The sequence below is a fragment of the Rhincodon typus genome, chromosome 10 (assembly GCF_021869965.1).
Source record: "Rhincodon typus isolate 14 chromosome 10, sRhiTyp1.1, whole genome shotgun sequence".
NCBI lineage: Eukaryota > Metazoa > Chordata > Chondrichthyes > Orectolobiformes > Rhincodontidae > Rhincodon > Rhincodon typus.
This window is the reverse complement of record NC_063341.1, coordinates 38,092,260-38,111,372: the sequence shown is the minus strand read 5'-3', so window position 1 is coordinate 38,111,372 and position 19,113 is coordinate 38,092,260. Positions and strand designations below refer to the sequence as shown.

Here is a 19,113-nt window from a genome sequence, read left to right as displayed (position 1 = left end):
CAATGGTATCAATGTGGATTTCACAAGCTTCAAAATCTCCCCTCCCCTACCGCATCCCAAAACCAGTCCAGCTCGTCCCCGCCTCCCTAACCTGTTCTTCCTCCCACCTATCCCCTCCTCCCACATCAAGCCGCACCCCCATCTCCTACCGACTAACCTCATCCCGCCCCCTTGACCTGTCCGTCCTCCCTGGACTGACCTATCCCCTCCCTAACTCCCCACCTACACTCACCTTTACTGGCTCCATCCATGCCTCTTCGACCTGTCTGTTTCCTCTCCACCTATCCTCTCCTCTATCCATCTTCTATCCACCTCCCACTCTCTCCCTATTTATTTCAGAACCCCCTTCCCCTCCACCCTTTTCTGATGAAGGGTCTAGGCCCGAAACGTCAGCCTTTCTGCTCCTATGATGCTGCTGGGCCTGCTGTGTTCATCAAATCCTGGGATTTGTTGACTTTAGTCCATTGAGTTTCTCCAGTCCTTTTTCCTTGTTGATATTCATTATTTTAATTTCCTCTCTCTCATTAGATTTTGTTACCCTCTATGTATGATATCTAACTTATGTTGCCAAAACCTAGGGATCAACATTTACTTCAGCTACTCTGTTCCTTTATGATACTTGTAGAAACTCATACATTCTGTTTTTGTATTCCTCACTCGTTTACTTTGACATCTGATTTTTTCCACTTTGGTCAATATTTTGGTGGCCTTTTGCTGGTTTCTGAAATACTGCCAATCCTCAGGCTTACTACTATTCTTCGCAATATTTTACAAATCTTCTTTTAATCTAATACTGTGCTTAACCTCTTTAGTAAAACATGGATAAATCTTTCTTGATTTTTTCTTTTTGCTGAAAGTTTTGAGTTGTTTCTTTAAATGTTTCCAATCTAAACAGCCCCCTGGAGTGGGAATTCCAAAGGTTAACAATTTTGAGTTAAAATATTTAACCTGGTTATATAATAATCACATATATTTTAATCTATTTACCTAATTAGCCTAGGCCATTCTCCTCTCATACTTAGGTAATTTGGTTTGTTTAAGATTCCTGCTTGCAATTGGAGGAAGTCATTTTCAAACTTTGTAAAGAATGCAGTCTTATCTCTTTCTTTCTCTGATAATCATTTACTATGACATCACTCATTAACTCTGCCACATTTCGACAATACTGGATGCAAAATAACATTATTCGGTGCCCGAATATATTGTTCCAGGAAACTACTGTTCAAGCATTCTATAAACTCATGTTCTGGACCACCGTTACTAATTTGATTGTTCCAATGCATACGAAGATTAAAACCCCCTACAAGTATTAAATTGCTTTTGTTACATGTTACAATAAGTTTTGTGTAATCTTCTAATGGTTTAACAATTATTATATCGATTCTACTTCCTGATTTTCTATGTTAATGCCCTTTAAACTAACATCCTTATGTCATTCTTTACTAGGTGTACACCTTTTCCTTTTTCTTCATGCCTGTCTTTTTTAAATGCTGTGTATCCTGGAATCTTTATTTCCCAACTCTGTCTGTCTTGTAATCGTTTCTTTGTAACAGCAATTAGATCTAAACTATGTACCTTTACTTTTATAACTCATTCTCCTATCTTATTGCAGATGTTCTGTGCAATCAAATGAAGTGACGTCAGTTTATTTTCTCTAGTATTCCCATTGTTGACATTACTGTTTGCATTTCTTCTTGTACCATTCAGCTTGTCTTTAGTCACATCGAGATACTTTTCCATTGCCTCAATTTTCACTTTAGAATCTAAATCACCCTCATCTAAACCTGCCTCCACTGCTGTCAGTTTCAAGCCATTTTTTTCTCTGCTGTGATCACATTTGCTAGTGCACTGTTATTTTTGACTTTCTCTTCCTGCCACAATTTGGTTACTGTTACCTAGATCACCATGTTGCCTTGTCCTTTCATAGAATCCCTACAGTTGCGGAAACAGGCCCTTCGGCCTAACAAGTCCACTCCAACCCTCAGAGCATCCCACCCAGACCCATCCCCCTAAAACCCACCTAATCTACACATCCCTGAACACAACAGGCAATTTAGCATGGCCAATCCACCTAGACCGCACATCTTTGGACTGTGGGAGGAAACAGGAGCACCCGGAGGAAACCCATATAGACACGAGGAGAATGTGCAAACTCCACACAGGCAGTCGCTCAAGGGCGGAATCGAACCCAGGCCTGTGAGCCAGCAGTGCTAACCACTGAGCCACCGCGCCTTTCTCTTGAACTTTTCAAATAGCCCCTAACATGTACCCACTTCCCCAATATTTGTTTTAAATTTCTCTCTACAATTCTAGTCGTACAATTAACCAGGACACTGGTCCCAATTGAGTTCGTATGAACTAGTCCCACTAGTTCAACTCTCTTTTACCCAGTGACCCATGAAATGAAACCCACTTCTTCCACACCAAACTTTGAGCCAAGAATTCAACTCTCAGATTTTATTTACTCTATGCCAATTTATTCATTGCTCACACAGCAATTCAGAGACTACTTTGTGGCTCTCCCTTTTAATTCAACTCCTATCTACTCTTCCTCAACATAACCTCCCCCTTTGTTTGACTAATGTGTACTTGTATGCACCATGACAACTGGATCCTTCTCCTGCCACTTCAAGTTCTTTTCCAGCCTAAGGTAAATGTCCTTAATCTTAGCAGGCAACAGCTTCTGAGGTGCATGTTTGCAGCTGCTGAGGACCCTATCTAGCCCCATAACTATCACTTTTTTTTAAATTTAAAAAAATATACTTTATTCATAGAAAATACAAAAAATAAACACATTTGCACACCTACCTGGTCATGCTAGCCGCTCCAGGTTACCCTGGGGGTACGCACACCAACTAAAGGAAAAAAGCAAAAGAAAAGCTCCGGCGGTCATCTCTACCTGCAGTCATAGTTGACCCCCTGACCAGTTGGAGGCGGCACCAGCTGGGCATAGTTACTGAAAAGGGCCCTGTTACATTCCGGCTGAGGGGTCTTCCACGGTGGTCTTTCTCCACCGCGCCTTGGCGGCGGCTGCCCCAAGCTTTAGTGCGTCCCTCAATACGTAGTCCTGAACCTTGGAGTGCGCCAGTCTGCAACACTCGGTCGGGGTTAATTCTTTCAACTGGAAGACCAGCAAGTTGCGGGCAGACCAAAGAGTGTCTTTCACCGCGTTGATGGTCCTCCAGGCGCAGTTGATGTTGGTCTCAGTGTGCGTCCCAGGAAACAACCCGTAGAGCACGGAGTCTGCCCCATAACTATCACGTTTCTACGACAACAATATTCCTTTCACTCCAACAATTTGAACGGGACAATGACCGGTTTGTGTAAGCATTCTGCAGTCCCTCCTCTCACTTATATGAACTACAAGAATCTTGAAAGTAATTGATAATTGCAGAGGCTAAGGGGTCCTCCATTCCGATCTTCTGGGTCCCTACAGCTGCATTGTTCACTTTCACACCCTGCTCCCCTCATCACAGACTAAGTCAGAAGTTTTTGTTGTAAATGTATTTTTCCTTTAATTGTCCCTGAAAGGCCAGAATTTATTGCCTATCCATAATTAATATTGAAATGAGTGGCTTGCTTGGCCATTTCAGAAGGCAGTTAATGTTACAGTGAATCTGAGTCACATTTAGGCCAAACCAGGTAAGGGTGGCAGATGATGGTTTTATGGTCACCATTACCGACAGAGAAGCAACACAGAATGCAACTCAGAATGTCCCAGGAGTTGGTGTCCTACATATGCCAACAGTTGGACAAGGATTTGTATTGATTGGAGTGTGATACAATTGGAGACTGGATGCCTTGATAGCATCAATGGCCCTGAACTTCTTCAAAGTGGCTTCACTGAAAGTCTCTAGAAAATTTCCCAGCCAGCCACTCACAAATGTGTATGATGACTGATGCTGTACTTGCAGGAGCCAAGGAGTTTGTGAAGCTCCTGCTAGATGCAGATAGATGCACAACCAGGACAGTGGATTTGGTACGATGGCTGCTTTCCCACAGGGTGAGGTGCTATAGACTGTATCCATGTGGCCATCAGAGTGCTCTGAAAACTACCTTTATATGGAGCTAATATGTGAGCATGCCAGCCAAATAATCAGGTTGGCATTCAGTACCCAAGGAGAGCTCATGTCCTAATGCTCTTCATCAGTTACAGGCCTGGCTACTAAAAGACAAGAGCTTTTTTGGTAGGCCTGGTGGACAACAGCAGTTAGGAATCCTCAGACTGGCACCAAGGAGAGCTACAAAGTTGTACTTGTTTCTGCAAAAGCCATCATTGAGCAGACAATGAGATGGCTCATAATAAGATTTATATGCCTGGACTGCTCAGATGATGCCTGAAATATGCTTCAGAAAGAACCTCCCACATCATCCTTGGTGTGCTGTACGATGCACCACCTCAATTGCCAAAGTAGAAACGTCTACTAAAGAGATTGAAGAGTGAGATATCTTCTTCAATGAGGATGGAGAAGGTGATAGTCCTGCATGGGCCAGAAGGCCATTTATGGACAGGAAGATATCAAGACAAAATATGGTCAGACAAGTTGGACAGGCCCATGACATCTTTATGGCAAATGGATTCCCAGCTGAGTGAACTACAGATAGCTGTTTCTTCTGTTATGATTTTCTTCAGACCTGCTTGCTGAGAGGCATTGCTTCCTCTTTGGGACATTGATCATTGAGTTATTTAAGTTTCATTTTTTTGTTTTATTAACTAAAGCATATTTGTTTAATTTTATTATGCTAATATTGTAAGATCGATCAAAATCAATTGAAAAATCTCATCTTTGCATAAATTGCATGCATTTCAATTTGTACATCATGAGGTGTTCCATCAAGCTCTTGGAGCTAAGCATGATTATGGACTTTGCTTCTATAGGGACTACATTGAAAGCCACTTGCGCTCTCACCTCGGCTTGGTTACATGTAACCATGCGACATTCTGCACATGTGGACCAAACCTCACTGAGAACTTTCTAAAGCAGTCATAGAAGTGGAGATACAAACGAGGAACCATATTAGGCCAATATGATCCTGGAGCATGTCATTAGTACTTGTAATGATGGAGAGCAGAAATAATTAGCTGCTGAACAAGCATTGCTCCTTTTCTAAACAATTTGCCTTACTGTCTACACATCTGTCAGAAGTGGACAGGAGAATATATTTTTAAAAATGAATTCATGGGAAGTCAGCATTGCTGGCTGGGCCAGCACTTATTGACAATCCTTCATTGTCCTTGAGAAGGTAGTGGTGAGCTGCACTTTAAACTACTGGGACAAAAACAGAAATTGCTGGAAAATCTCAGCAGGTCTTGCAGAATCTGCGGAGAGAAATCAGAGTCAGCGTTTGGCTCCAGTGCCAATTCTTGGATAGTGAAGAAGGCATCTGGTATGCTTGCCTTTATAGATCAGTGCATTGAGTATAGGAGTTGGGATGTCTTGTTGCAGCTGTACATGACATTGGTTAGGCCACTTTTGGAATACTGTGTTCAATTCTGGTGTCCCTGCTATAGGAAGGATGTTGCGAAACGTGGAACGGTTCAGAAAAGATTTACAAGGATGTCACCAGGGTTGGAGGGTTTGAGCTATAGAGAGAGGCTGAATAGGCTGGGGCTATTTTCCCTGGAGTATCGGAGGCTGAGAGGTGATTTTATGGAGGTTTATAAAATCATGAGGGGCATGGATAGGGTAAATAATCAATGTCTTTTCCCCAAGGTGGGTGAGTTCAAAACTAAAGGGCATAGGTTTAAGGTGAGAGGGGAAAGATTTAAAAGGGACCGAGGGGGAACTTTTTCATGCAGAATGTGTATGGAATTAGCTGCCAAAGGAAGTGAAGCTGGTACAACTACAAAATTTAAAAGGCATCTGGATGAGTATAGGAATAGGAAGGGTTTAGAGGAATATGGGCCAAATGCTCGCAAATGGAACTGGATTAATTTAGGATATCTGGTTGACATGGAGGAGTTGGACAATTCTGTACAGCTCTATGACTCTATGGTCCAGTTCTTCCTCTTTGGAGCATTCAGAACTGGTCCTGTTCTGAAGGAGGATCAGTGGACCGGAAACGTTGACTCTGATTTCTCTCCACAGATGTTTCCACATCTGCTGAAATTTTCCAGCAATTTCTGTTTTTGTTTCTGATTTTCAGTGTCAACCAATCTTTTAGTTTTTTTATTTACTGTTTTAACTGCTGGAGTCTGTTTGGCCTAGGTACACTCACAATGCTGTTAGGGAGGGAATTCCAGGATTTCGACCCAGTAACAATGAAGAAAATGCAAACATATTCAAGTCAGAATGGTAGGTGGTTTAGAGAAGAACTTGTAGATGATGGTATTGAAATTTATCAGCTGCCCTTGTCCTTCCAGATGAAAGTTGTTATGGGTTTAGAGGGTGTTGTTTATGGAGGCTTGATGCATTTCTGCAGTGCATCTTGTTGATGGTACACATTGCTGCTACTGAGCATTAGTGGTGGAGGGAGTGGATGTTATTGGATGTGGTACCAGTCAACTAGCTTATGATATCTTGGATGGTGTCAAGCATCTTGAATATTGTCAGAATTGCACTATTCCAGACAATTGGCGAGTATTCCAGCATACTCCTGACTTGTATTTTGTATTTGGGAGTCAGGGGGTAAGCTATTCACTGCAGGATTCTAGCTTCTGAACTGCTCTTGTAGCTATTTTATTTAAACGGTTAGTTCAATGCAGTTTCTGGTCAATGGTAGGCCCCAGGATTTTGATTTGTGGAGCATTCTGTGGTAACACCACTGAATATCAAGGGGCAATGCTTAGAGTCTGTCTTGTAGAACACCATTGTCTGGCATTCGTATGGCACTCTTGTTACTTGCCATTTTTCAGCCCAAGCCTGGGTATTATCCAGGTATTTCTGCATTTTGACGTTGACTGCTTCAGTAACTGAGAAGTTGCAAATGGTGCTGAATATTGTGCAATCATCAGTGAATGTTCCCACTAACAATTTTATGATGGAGGGAAGTTCATTGATGAAGCAGCTGAAGTTGGTTGTGTCAAGGACACACCCCTGACATATGCCTCCGGAGATGTCCTGGAGCTGAAATCGCTAATATCCAACAACTACTACTGTCTTCTTTTGTGGCAGTTTTGACTTCAATCATTGGAGAGTTTTCCCCCTTATTGCTGTTGTCTCCAGTTTTGTTAGGGCTCCTTGATGCGAAGGGTAGTCACTCTCCCCTCACCTCTGAAATTCAGCTCATGTCTTCATGTTTGAACCAAGGCTGTAATGAGGTCAGGAGCTGAGTGTCATTGGCAGAACCCAAACTGAACGCAAACTAGGCAACGGCCTAGTGGTATTATTGCTGGACTGTTAATCCAGAGACCCGGATAACATTCTGTGGACCTGGGTTCAAATCCCACCACGGCAGATGGTGGAATTTGATTTCAATAAAATATCTGGAATTAAGAGTCTAATGATGACTGTGAATCCATTGTCGATTGTTGGAAAAACCCATCTGGTTCACTAACGTCCTTTAGGGAAGGAAACTGCCATCCTTACCTGGTCTGGCCTACATGTGACTCCAGACCCACAGCAATGTGGTTGACACTGAACTGCCCTCTGAGCAATTGGGGATGGGCAATAATTGCTGCCTAGCCAGTGACGCCCTCATCCCGTGAATGAATAAAGAATCAACAGACTATTGCAAGGCAAATACTGCTAAGTAGTATTTTTGATGACACCTTCCATCACTTTACTGATGATCAAGAGTAGACTAATGGGGTGGTAATTGGCTGGATTGGATTCGTCCTGCTTTGTGTGTATGGGACATACCTGGACAATTTTCCACATTTTTGGGTAGACATCACTGTTGTAACAGTACAGGAACTACAGGCTTAGAGTTGCATTAAATTCTGGAGGAAATATCTTTAATACTTTTGCTGAAATATTGTCAGGGCGCATTGGCTGTCTGAGAGAGTCCTAATTCTAGGTCGTTCCCTGCCAGCTCTGCAGCCTTTTCTTCAAGGAAGATAAGGATTGGAGAATCTGTAGTTTTCACCAGTCTGGGACTGCTCCCTCCTGTCAGTGGGAATCTTGTCCAACAGACAGAGAAAGGAAGTGAGTGATTAATAAGCAGACACTCCAGAGATTTTTTAAAAATATTAATAACATGTTGTAGCTGCCTCCCATTGAATTCGTGCCATCCATCTGGTTCTGAGGCTTGCATGTGATCATCCTATCTGACACGCCTCTGCACTTGCACAGATAGACTGAATAATTCAGGTCAGTATTAGTGTCAGATTGCAATGAGTAGATGGTGTCGCTTACTCTTGCAGAGTGCAGGAGATCACTTAATCCCCTTTATGCACGCGATTCAGCCTATGTGATGCCTTTGAGTGTTGACCTGCACTGCTACCTTAGCCCAACCGCCTTGGCCAGAGAGGTGGGCATCCTGCTATCATCCTGGGGAAAAGGACCTCCTCCCACGACAGGATGACCTCACTGAGTCGTGGGATCAGTCTCTGCTGTGTGACATCTTTGGGAAGGTGGGATCAATCACTACAGGCTCCAGTGTTCCTCCTGGCTTAGAATGAGTGAAAGCCTGTTCAGTCTCCTTAAATATCTGCCCAGACCTCCAACCCTAGAGGTTTCCATTGGGAGCAAGAACCTTCTGCCTATTGCTACCCCAGAAGATTCACATTGAACTCGTCAAAAACTCACATGCATAAATAATGAGTTGAAAACTCTATCATCATCTGAAAAATCCTGAACTGCCCCGAGTGGAAGTGACATCCTCTTCCAGGCCCCTTACTTGACCACGACCAAAAATTATACCCATTGTTAAAATAAAAAATTACAACACACATATTGCTCATCAGTATTTCTTTTAAAAGCCTATTTTCTCATAATTTTACAAAAACATTATCCTCCTACAGCATAAACGTTTGTCTTGCAGCAGTTGTATCCTTTTCATATCACAAATACTTTTTGTTTTGTTCAGTTTTTAACAAATTACTTCAGGTAATGATAGATAAAAAGACTTATTGGATTCATCAAAACTGTGACCAATAATAATTGCAGTAAAGTTTCAATGCTGTTTTCCAATAAGTTTCTTCAGCGCGTGAGAGAGAGTTGCTCTAAATTCAGTGCTCTACGCAAACTATTGTTTCCCTTTATGATAATGAACTGACAAACTGTCGTTCTGCAAATACCCTTGACAATTTTAGGAAGCAGGAGCAATGATAATGGATGGTTTACATCTGTAACCTGTAACACATTGTAGCATTTTCAAAACAGAACAGTGCAATGTTACAGTGTATTAATGGATTTTCTTATTTCTGTAGTGTTAACTTTTGAAAGATTCTAACTCTATATAAAACTGATTAATCTTCATGATATTTTATAAAAGCTGTAACGATTAATGTTCTTGCAATTCATTTGTCTTGTGCTATGAATGCAAATTTGTTCAAATCCTCCTCAACCACAATGTAATTTGCCTATGTTTTTAATTTTAGCAAGACTTTACCAACTTTTAATGAATGTTTTAAATTTAAAATTCATATGTTTGACTTTTTCCATGACTCACTTCATATTCTTTCTAGCTTTAGATTTCCTTTAAAACTTCCCATCCCTTGACTCCTTTTTTGTGCATTTACCCTTCTTTTGACCCTTTTAACACTGAACCCTTCTGCTTCCAACCTCCATCTCCTCCTTTTATATCATCCATTAAACCCATCTCTTTCGCCAACTCTTTAGGAACTCTAAGATTTCCTTTGACATATCAACTGTTGTTTGGCCCTTGAAATATTGTTGTGTTCAGTGTACATTATAATTGGAAAGTGCTGTTGTAACTTGTGAAAGCTACAAAGGTGTTTTTTGATGTTATGAAGAAAAGCCTAAAAAGCATCTACCCACCTCACCATCTATGAATTTTTTGAAAATGAAAAAACTTAGAGGATAGGAGTTTCACTCAAAATTGTGCATTCCTTCCACCAAAATCACACTGCAGTTCCTCTGTGTCTTCACCTCTCACACAGATGGCCACAATTTCAGAATTATTTTCAAGACTTGCTGTAGTAACATATAACATAATGAACATTGACAAAAACGTAGCATTTAAATTCTTGTGTGTATCAATTGTAACAATATATTAATGAAATTGTCTTTTTATGCAGATAATGGAGGGTGATATATGTGTGATTGGCCCTGGAGTGCTGAATGCAGTGGATCTGGATATACCTCAGGATACACTGATCTTCTCTGTGATTAGACCTCCGGCTCATGGAATGCTTCTGAATGGCATCTTTGGAAATGATGTTGCCAAATACAGGCAAATGAATGCTGAAGTTCTACAACATGATCTGAGGGTACATAGCTTTAGCATGGATGAACTCAAACAAGGTCTGTATACTGTGTGCTGTAGATGTCCTCTGCTGGACAGCAAACATTACTGCATAGCTGTATATAACTAACAGTTCCTCATCAGCAAGCTTATGTGTCATTAAAGATGGGAAATAAGCTTTGGTGTGTAATGTAAAGCTGGCCTAGATAGAACAAAAGTAAAGCAGAAAGAAATGATTTTGGAATTTTTTTTTTCCAAATCTTTGTTTTAGACATTGTGAGTAAAATTTCTCCATTATTCTTTATCAGGAATACTTGGGGACTTACTGATTAGGGATATAATGTCAGTATATTTTACTATATTTGCTATTTATTTACGACTGAGACAGCACCTCATGTTCAGGGACCGCCTGTAGCGTTGCTGTCAAACATCAGGTATTGTTGGATCAACGTCCATTCAGAATCTCCTTTGGGACTAACTGATACAAAGTGTTCATCTCATTATGGCAGTGATTTTCAAGCCTTTTCAATTATAGATCATTTAGACAGGGCAAAAGACAGTATAGTCTACCTCTTGGTCCTAACCCATCCACATTCTCACTGCAAAAAGTCTCAACAGAATTAATGGAAATGTTAGTGCTGTTTTTGTTCACAGGTGAATGATGTAATATTGATTCTGGAGATGTACAATCGCATGTCCGGTTCATGTTCAGCTGATTCTCCTATTCATTTTCATCCCCACAAATGCTGAAGTTCCATCTGACAGTTGTACGTTGTGACAGTAACATTCATAAAACTACATTGCAGTTACCTGTGCTTTTCATGACACATCCCATGCACACAGGCATCAATCTGGCTGCGTAATGTCATGAGAATGGTCAAGATCAGGGTTCTTGTTTGGTGAAATGCATTTGTAACGTAGCGGCTTGCTATATGTGACCCCTACTTCTGTTGTAAGTTTGCAGCAGCCATTAAAAACATTATATGAATCAAAGTAACAGGGGGCTGAAATTGTCATAAATTTTCCCCCCTGCTTGATCCAGTCAAACTGTGATCAATTGTAGCTCGCCTATTATTGCTCAACTTGCTATCAACTGACTCAGTACAGAACAGGAATCACACCTGGGATGGCATTGTCACTATATATCAATCCCACACTAAGCTGCACATTTACTAACTGACACATTAAGGAACGCAACCAAATAGTCACTCATTAAGCAAAACCTGCAATAATTTTCTAGAAGCTGGAGTAATTTTGATCCTGCCGTTTTCTAAAGGTTGCTTGACCCCATGTGCCTTTAATTGATACAGGACATATTAATGCACAAGATTACATAGGATATATAGCTCAGAAACAGACCATAATGTGTTTGTGCCCTACTTGAATGTGCTCTCATCTTTCTCATAATCTACCTCTATCCTAAATGCTTGTCTAGCTTAACCTTAGACACATCTATATTATTCAGTTGAACTGCTCCCTATGGTGAAGCATCGCACATTCTTACTTTCTCTTTTTAAAGATTTTTTTATTTGAACTCCCCTATTAGATTTCATGCTGACCATCATATATTGATTGTTCCTAGCTATACTATTGCACACAAGTAGTAACATTCTCCCCGAATGCAGTCTATTCAAATCTTTCATAATTTTAAAGTCTTCTATTTGATCGCCTAGCTTGCGAAACTTTCTTAATATGTAAACTGTTATGAATATCTGAGGAGGGATAAGTCAGTACCCTTTTTTTAATCCTCTGAGTCTGTCACAATAAATATTTATATTTCTATTTTCATATACAGCCATAAAAAGTCATTAGATCAAAATGAAGAAGGTAATTATAAGGTTTCATTGAGTGAAAGAAACAGGAATTTTGTTAGCTACAAAGCCCACATAAAACACCCCCCAAATGTAGGTAATAAGTTAAAAACGTCTAGAGTGTATGGTACAGACAGGAAGAAAAGCAGCTTTGCAGTTTAGAAGTCTTTAGAATCCTTGATGTGCTGAATTTTTAACCTGAAACAATAATTGTTGACTAGTATCCTCAGTTGTAACAAAGTGTGTGGCAAAAACTGAAACCAACATACCCAGTCACATAGTGGAAGCACCATGGGCAGTTTCCCTTCTGTCTCACATCTGGATCGCTTGTTTTTGCAATTGAATACAGTTCTACTTTCTCTGCTTGGCTTCCCTTCTCTTCCCAGTTTCTTTAGGGTCATCCTTATCTCTGTCTAATCTATGAGAGCTTCCAGACCTCAGCTTATCTGCATTTATGAGCCTGTGCATTAACTTTTAGTTGTTAGCTGGCCTGGCTGCCTGCCTGGGTGCTGCTATCCTCTGAGCCTCTGCATCCAATTGGATTGGAAAAGATATAGATTTTTTGAACTCCTCAAGGAGAATTACCACAAAAGGTTTTTGTAGGTGGCTCAAATTTAGAGTGCCTGGACCACTGATCAAAAGTGAACTGTTTACATTTGCAGTTATGTTTGGTCAGGACATTTCTTGAGCATCTGAAATCTTTACCTGTACACCTCTGAAATACTATGAACAATTTTGGTCCATCATCTAAGGAAAAATATACTGGTATTGAAGACAATCGACTAAAGATTCACTCAGTTTATCTAGGGCATGGAGAGATTTTCTTATGAGGACAGATTGAGTAGGCTGGCTGTGTATTCATTGGAGTTTAGAAGAATGAGAGGAATCCCATTGAAGCATATAATTGAAGCCTGAACAAGATTGAAGCAGGGAGGTTGTTTCCCCTTGTGAGAGAGTGTTGGACTATAATGCATAATCTCAGAGCAAGTAGCCATGCATTTAAGACAGAGATGAGGAGGAATTTCTTCTCTGAGGCTAGTGAATATGTGGAGTTCTTTGTTGTAGAAAGTTGTAGAGACTGGGTTGGTAAATATAAACAAGGCTGAGATGAAAGATTTTTAATCAGTAGGCGAATCAAGGGTTATGGAGGGAAAAACAGGAAAGTGTAGTTGTAGATTTTAAGATTAACTATGATTTAATTGAATAATGGGGCAGATTGATGGACCAAATGGTCATCTACTTCTACAATGTCTTATGGTCATATGGTATTAATTGGTAAGCATTTTAAGTAACACCTTTTTCTGCCTCATCATTAATGGCACTCTCCTCAGGTAAGATGGAGTAAATGTCATGAGCTTTCCCCATCAGGCTGCTCTGCAATAGCAATATTCATTGCTGGACTGGTCACTTGAGCTGCTGCGCCAACCTTTCAAAAGAGATAAAGAAGGTATTGCGTATTCCTAATTACATTTAGGGATTAAATGGGCAAACCTGAACACTTCATCTGCTTGGCAGAGCAGAGAAGGTGGAGGGAAAATGAATTTGTAACAGTAAAGAATGGAAGTCTTTTTCTCTGCTTCTTTCAGCTTGTCAGATGTCCACACCTAGTGAAAGGCAAATTAAAGATACAACTAGTAACCGAGAGCTGCAAGATATCTGTAAGCTTGCCACTGCTGAGGTCACCAGTCAACAATAAAATAATTGTGGTCTTAGATTAAAAATCTAACATCTTAGGTACTCCAAACTTTTGAATTATAAAGCACATATTCTTCCTCTCTGTATCAGACATACTGTCCTTTTTAAACTTCTAATCTGTGACTGTTTATTTTATCCCAAAATCTGAATCATTACTGTAAATTCTCAACAGGAGTGACCCCAGCACTGATCCTTGTTTTATCAGTTCCTACCTTCTGCCACCCTGGTTGAATACACTTCGCCCATACACTCTGCTTCTGTCCCTCTGTTTCGTCACTTGTCACCTGACTCCACATTCTCTGATCTTTTTCATTAGCACATTATAGGACGCTTTATCAAAGGCTGTTTGAAAATACAGATACATTTCATCTACTGTATTACTGTTGTCTACTCTCTCTCTTACTTTGTCTAAAAGTTCAATAAAATTGTTCAAGAAAGACTTTTTCTTTTTGAAATCTGTGTTGCATATTATACTTACTATTTCTAAATATTCTTTTATTCTCTCCTTCAGTAAAAGTTCTATTATATTTTTTCTATGACTGATGATAAGTCTGTGATTTTCTGGACATGTTTTGCTCCCTTCTTAAATATAGGAATTTTATAACTATCTGCCTATCCTTCGACACATTCTTATCACATTATTTTCTTTTCATTAAATGTAATAATGCCTCTGCTATCCCTTTCCTAAATTCTTTCAAAATATTTGCAGGGCATTCATCTGCAACATGGATTTTGTCCTTTTTGAGCTTGTTTAAATAGCTTAAGCCACCCTTATGTATTTAAAATTTATTTACCTCGTGACTTATTTCCTTCTTCAACTTCATGGCTATCTGTTTACATTTTTGGTAATTTCCCAAGTTAAATAAATTTAATATTTCTGCCATCTCTTGATCATTACCTGTGGTAATATCCAATCTATCTCGCAATTGCCTTATTGCCATCCCAACCTGGTTTTTCACTGAAGCAGCTGAAAAATATTTAATTGTTTTGTTTTATGTCTCTTGATAATTTAACAGATTCTCTTTCTCTTTCTGTCTAGTTTTTTTTAAATATATATCTTTCTTAACCTCTTGGTATTCTCTCATCATTTACGGGAGAGGAGTGTACATAATGGATGCTTCTTTCCTCACCCTTAATTGTTCCCATTTATTCTTTCATGGGATCTCACTAATATTTACTTTGTGCTTTCCTTCTAATCTATCACATCTAGATTATACTTTACACACTCTTTTGAACATAATTTTATTTCCACTTGTTCTACATTATTGTTTACTAATATGGTTGTTCATTCATTTTTCTATGCTCTATTCTCTGCCCTTCAAACCTGGCCTCATTCTAATCTATTAACTTAATTATCATTGTAGTTATGCCCTCCCCTATCATTTAAAAGCATGTTATCTTGTGTGACTATTGCCCTCATTTTACATCTTTCACCCGTTTTGGTTCACTCCCCATTTTTATTAAATCCAAGAGCGAATCTTCCTGTATTAAATATTTTACATGTGGATTAGAAAGGAGTCCTCATTCTATTTTCCCTTTTCCAACGGTTACTGTCCAATAACTTAACTAAGCCATGTGATTTTTAGCGCAACTGTAAAGTTTTATTCATCAATTTTTGCAGGAAGCATTTAAAAAAAAAGTCTTGACCTAGAAATTCAGAGCAACAGCACTGCCTCATTGCCATTGGACTTAAAATGCCCCAAACTCAACTCTGCTATGCATTTGTTCCGGGGTCTTCCAATCCTGGTGTACAAAGAAGCTCATAGAGCATAGCATACATTGGGGCACTTAATTGGATCAGAGTAGAGTTGGTGGAAGACAGGATATGTCCCCTTTTTATGGCACTGGCTGCTGTAAGGTAAGTTTATACGTCAGGTTTTTGAACATTAGTGAGTGAAAGTTGGTGGCAATGGTTGCTGAGGGATGTAAGTGGGTAATTGAGTAGGCGGATAAGTGGGGAGGATGGGGTAGCTAGTTGAGGTTGTTTGGAAGGTTGGATGGGCAGGCGAGTAAATGGATGAGATGGATAGAATAGGTAGTCGGGTCAGGGAAATCGTTGGGTTTGGTTGGGTGGGATAGTTAGGTCTAGTCACGAGGTAATGAGGTGGTCAAGAAGGATTTTTAGAGTGGAAACTTGGAGAGTAGTACGGTAATTGGGAAGGTTGGTCACGTTGGGGAGGAGTAGTTGGCTTGGGTCAGAATGAGAGTGGAGTGGTTTGTTGGGGTAATTAGAGTGTTAGACTAGATTTTAATCTTTCCAACATTTCCTGGGTTACTCTCCTGGTAAAACCTTTGAACTTTAACTCAAAGTTAAAGCATTTATGGAGGATCAGAGGAGCTGGGGAATTGCCCTGTGGAAGTTTAAATTTCTTCGGCAATTCTCATGTAGATCACATGTAAGGAATTCTATAGGTTCCCAATACACATCTTCAGTTGCATGTCTGGTCTCTGATAACCTAGAGATCAGAAGATTTGACTCATTCATTTTCTAAGTTGCCTGTGGCAAACTGTTAGTTGTCAATTATATATCTCTATAGTTTGGCTTAAATAAAGAACCCAAACAAAGTTTGACTTTTAACAGAATTTCTAACATAAACATGATGATATCAGGCATTTTGAATTAAAAAAACTCCAAAATTTCAAGCAATACTCTTTCAAAAGGAACTTGAGAAGATAAAAATATGTTATTTAGGGGAACTGGAGGAACACAGCAGGTCAGGCAGCATCAGAGGAGCAGGAAAGTCAATGTTTCAGGTCGGGACCCTTCTTCAGAACCAGAAACATCAACTTTCCTACTCCTCTGATGCTGTCTGACCTGCTGTGTTCCTCCAGCTCTACACTGTGTTGACTCTGACTCTAACATCTGCAGTTCTTGCTATCTCCGAGTGACTTATTTAGGGGAAGTGGTTTTGTACTGGTTATGTCATTAGATTAGTAATCCAGAACCCCAGGCAAATGTCCTGGGCATGGGTTTTAATCCTACCACTGCAATCTGAAATCTGAATTCAATAAACAGCTGGCTTATGACCAAGTAACTGCTGATTGTCATAAAAATTGATCGGGTTCACTAATATCTACCCTCCTGACCACCAACAACCTCCTAAACCCCAACTTGACAACTCATCATGATGACCCTACTTCCTCCTGACCAGATCCAACTGCCCCCACCAACCACCCAACTATCCATCCAAACAGGGCCAATTACTCCGATCCATTTTGACTTTACATCTTCATATAAGGACCCAAACTCATTATGTGACATCAAACCACATGCTTAAACAGGAATATCTAAGGTTGTAATTGAAGGGAACAAAAGAAAGTAGCAGAACCATGGAAACCTCAAAGTATGAGATATGCTCAGGTGTTTACAGTTGGAGAGAAATTTATCTAACTTTATTACAAAAATATCAATGGAATGTAAAACTAAAAAACATTGAAAGGCTATGGAAGCAAAGGGATTTTTAGATAGGAAAATTCTCTGGCTTGATAAAAAATACAGTGTCCATAAAACAGCTCATGGAAAAGTGTTGAAATATGACTTATTGTCTGGGCTTGAAATTGAGTGGTACAAGTTCTGAACTTCTATTTCACTGTCCATCAAATACAGTTTAATATTGTGGGCGCCAACAGAGTTGCCCGATTTGATATTCCAGAGTGTCCTCCCCAAACAGAACGCATAATAGATGTGGAACAAGTTGGTGGCCTGTTTAAATAGAGTTAATTAATTTTACCAGATCAATCTCCAAAGTATGTTGGCTTTGAGATATTTGCTATCCACCTGCTACACTTTCACTCTTGACCCTGCAAACACCTCTGCTAACTTTACTATTGTATGACTGGTTACCATGCAGCCCATTATTCCAGCTAACGTTCATAGTAAGAACTCAGGATCTCAACTTCACTGTAGACGATGGCTGGGAATTATATTCCATGGTCTGTGTGTTGTCACTCAACCCACTGTTTCTGTCTCGGGCAAAACATTGATTATGATTTTTCAGCTTCGTAATTAGCTATGGTTGGGGAGGGGTATTGCTGGAGTAAACTTCAGCAGCAGTTTGAAGGTGCAGGCACCTTCACAGCGCAAGACCATTTCACTGAATTCATTTTGCTTAAAGAATTCACATCCATGTTCAAAAGTCCCAATTGCATTCAGTGCTGAGCGCTCAGATTTTGTGCTTTACTGTTGCCTTTTGATCAGGGTCTGAAATGCCTTCTGCAGCAACTGTTACAAGCTACTGTCCCAACTGTTTCAAAAGATGTCTGACCATTGAGAGCAAGATACAACCGAACTGTAGTTGCTAAGTGTCTAACTCCTGGAATAGTCTTACGTGCCCCTATAGCACTTGTTAATTGAAACATGCCACTTTTTTCTTCATATCTGTTCTAATGAATTTTACGATATTTTAATAAGGTATTGGAGGATTCTTCATACTGTGTGGGGTGATGGGTGTAGTTTATTAGACACATGCTTGAATCCAGTATTAATGAGGTAAAACAGAACATTTACAGAATTAAAATACAGAGTCAACATGGTTTTGTGAAAGGGCAATCATGTTTGAAAATTTTATTAGAGTCCTTTGAAAATGTAAAAGGAGGATGGATAAATGGGAACTTGGAGATACTGTGTGTATTTGGATTTCCAAAGGCATTTGAAAAAGTGCCATGTAAAAGGTTACTGCGCAACGTAAGAGTTCATTGCGTGGAGGTGATATATAAGCATGCATAGAGGACTGGCTCACTCAAAGGAAAAACAGAGTTAGAACATACGAGTAATTTACACGTTGGAAAGCTGCAACAGGGGAAATGCCCCAGGCACCAGCACTGGAACCTCAGCTATTTATAACTATATTAATTTCTTGTATGAAGGGACTGAAAATATTGCAGCCTTTTTGGTAATGTTACAAAGCTAAGAAAAAAAGTAAGCTGTGAGGAGTATACAAAAAGTTTGCAAAGTTTTCGAATGAATGCAGATAAAAATAGCAGGTAGAGTATAATGTCAGAAAATACAAGGTTGTCCACTTTAGCAGGAAGATTAGAAAATTACTTAAATGGAGTCAGACTACAGTATGCTGCAGTACAGATAGATCTAAGTGGCCTTGTGCGTGAATTACAAAAAAAATGAGTCGAGGAATTAAAAATGCAAATAGAATATTGATCTTAATTACAAGGGGAATTTAGTATAAGAGTAGGGAAGTCATACCACAAAAGTCCAGGGCAGTGATGAGGGGGTGCCTGGAATATAATGTTTTTGTTTTCCATACTTAAGGGGGATGTTCTTAGATTGGAAGTAGTTTAG

At 39.8% G+C, this 19,113-nt stretch overlaps 1 protein-coding gene across 1 annotated transcript in view; it reads left to right on the top strand.

Moving 5' to 3' along the window:
• frem1b (Fras1 related extracellular matrix 1b) overlaps window positions 1-19,113 on the top strand; it is a 188,316-nt gene that overhangs the window by 103,637 nt on the left and 65,566 nt on the right. Inside the window, exon 20 of the mRNA XM_020530931.2 lies at window positions 10,145-10,370. Within this exon, the coding sequence (XP_020386520.2) occupies window positions 10,145-10,370 (226 nt within the window). The remainder of the gene's footprint in view (window positions 1-10,144; window positions 10,371-19,113) is intronic.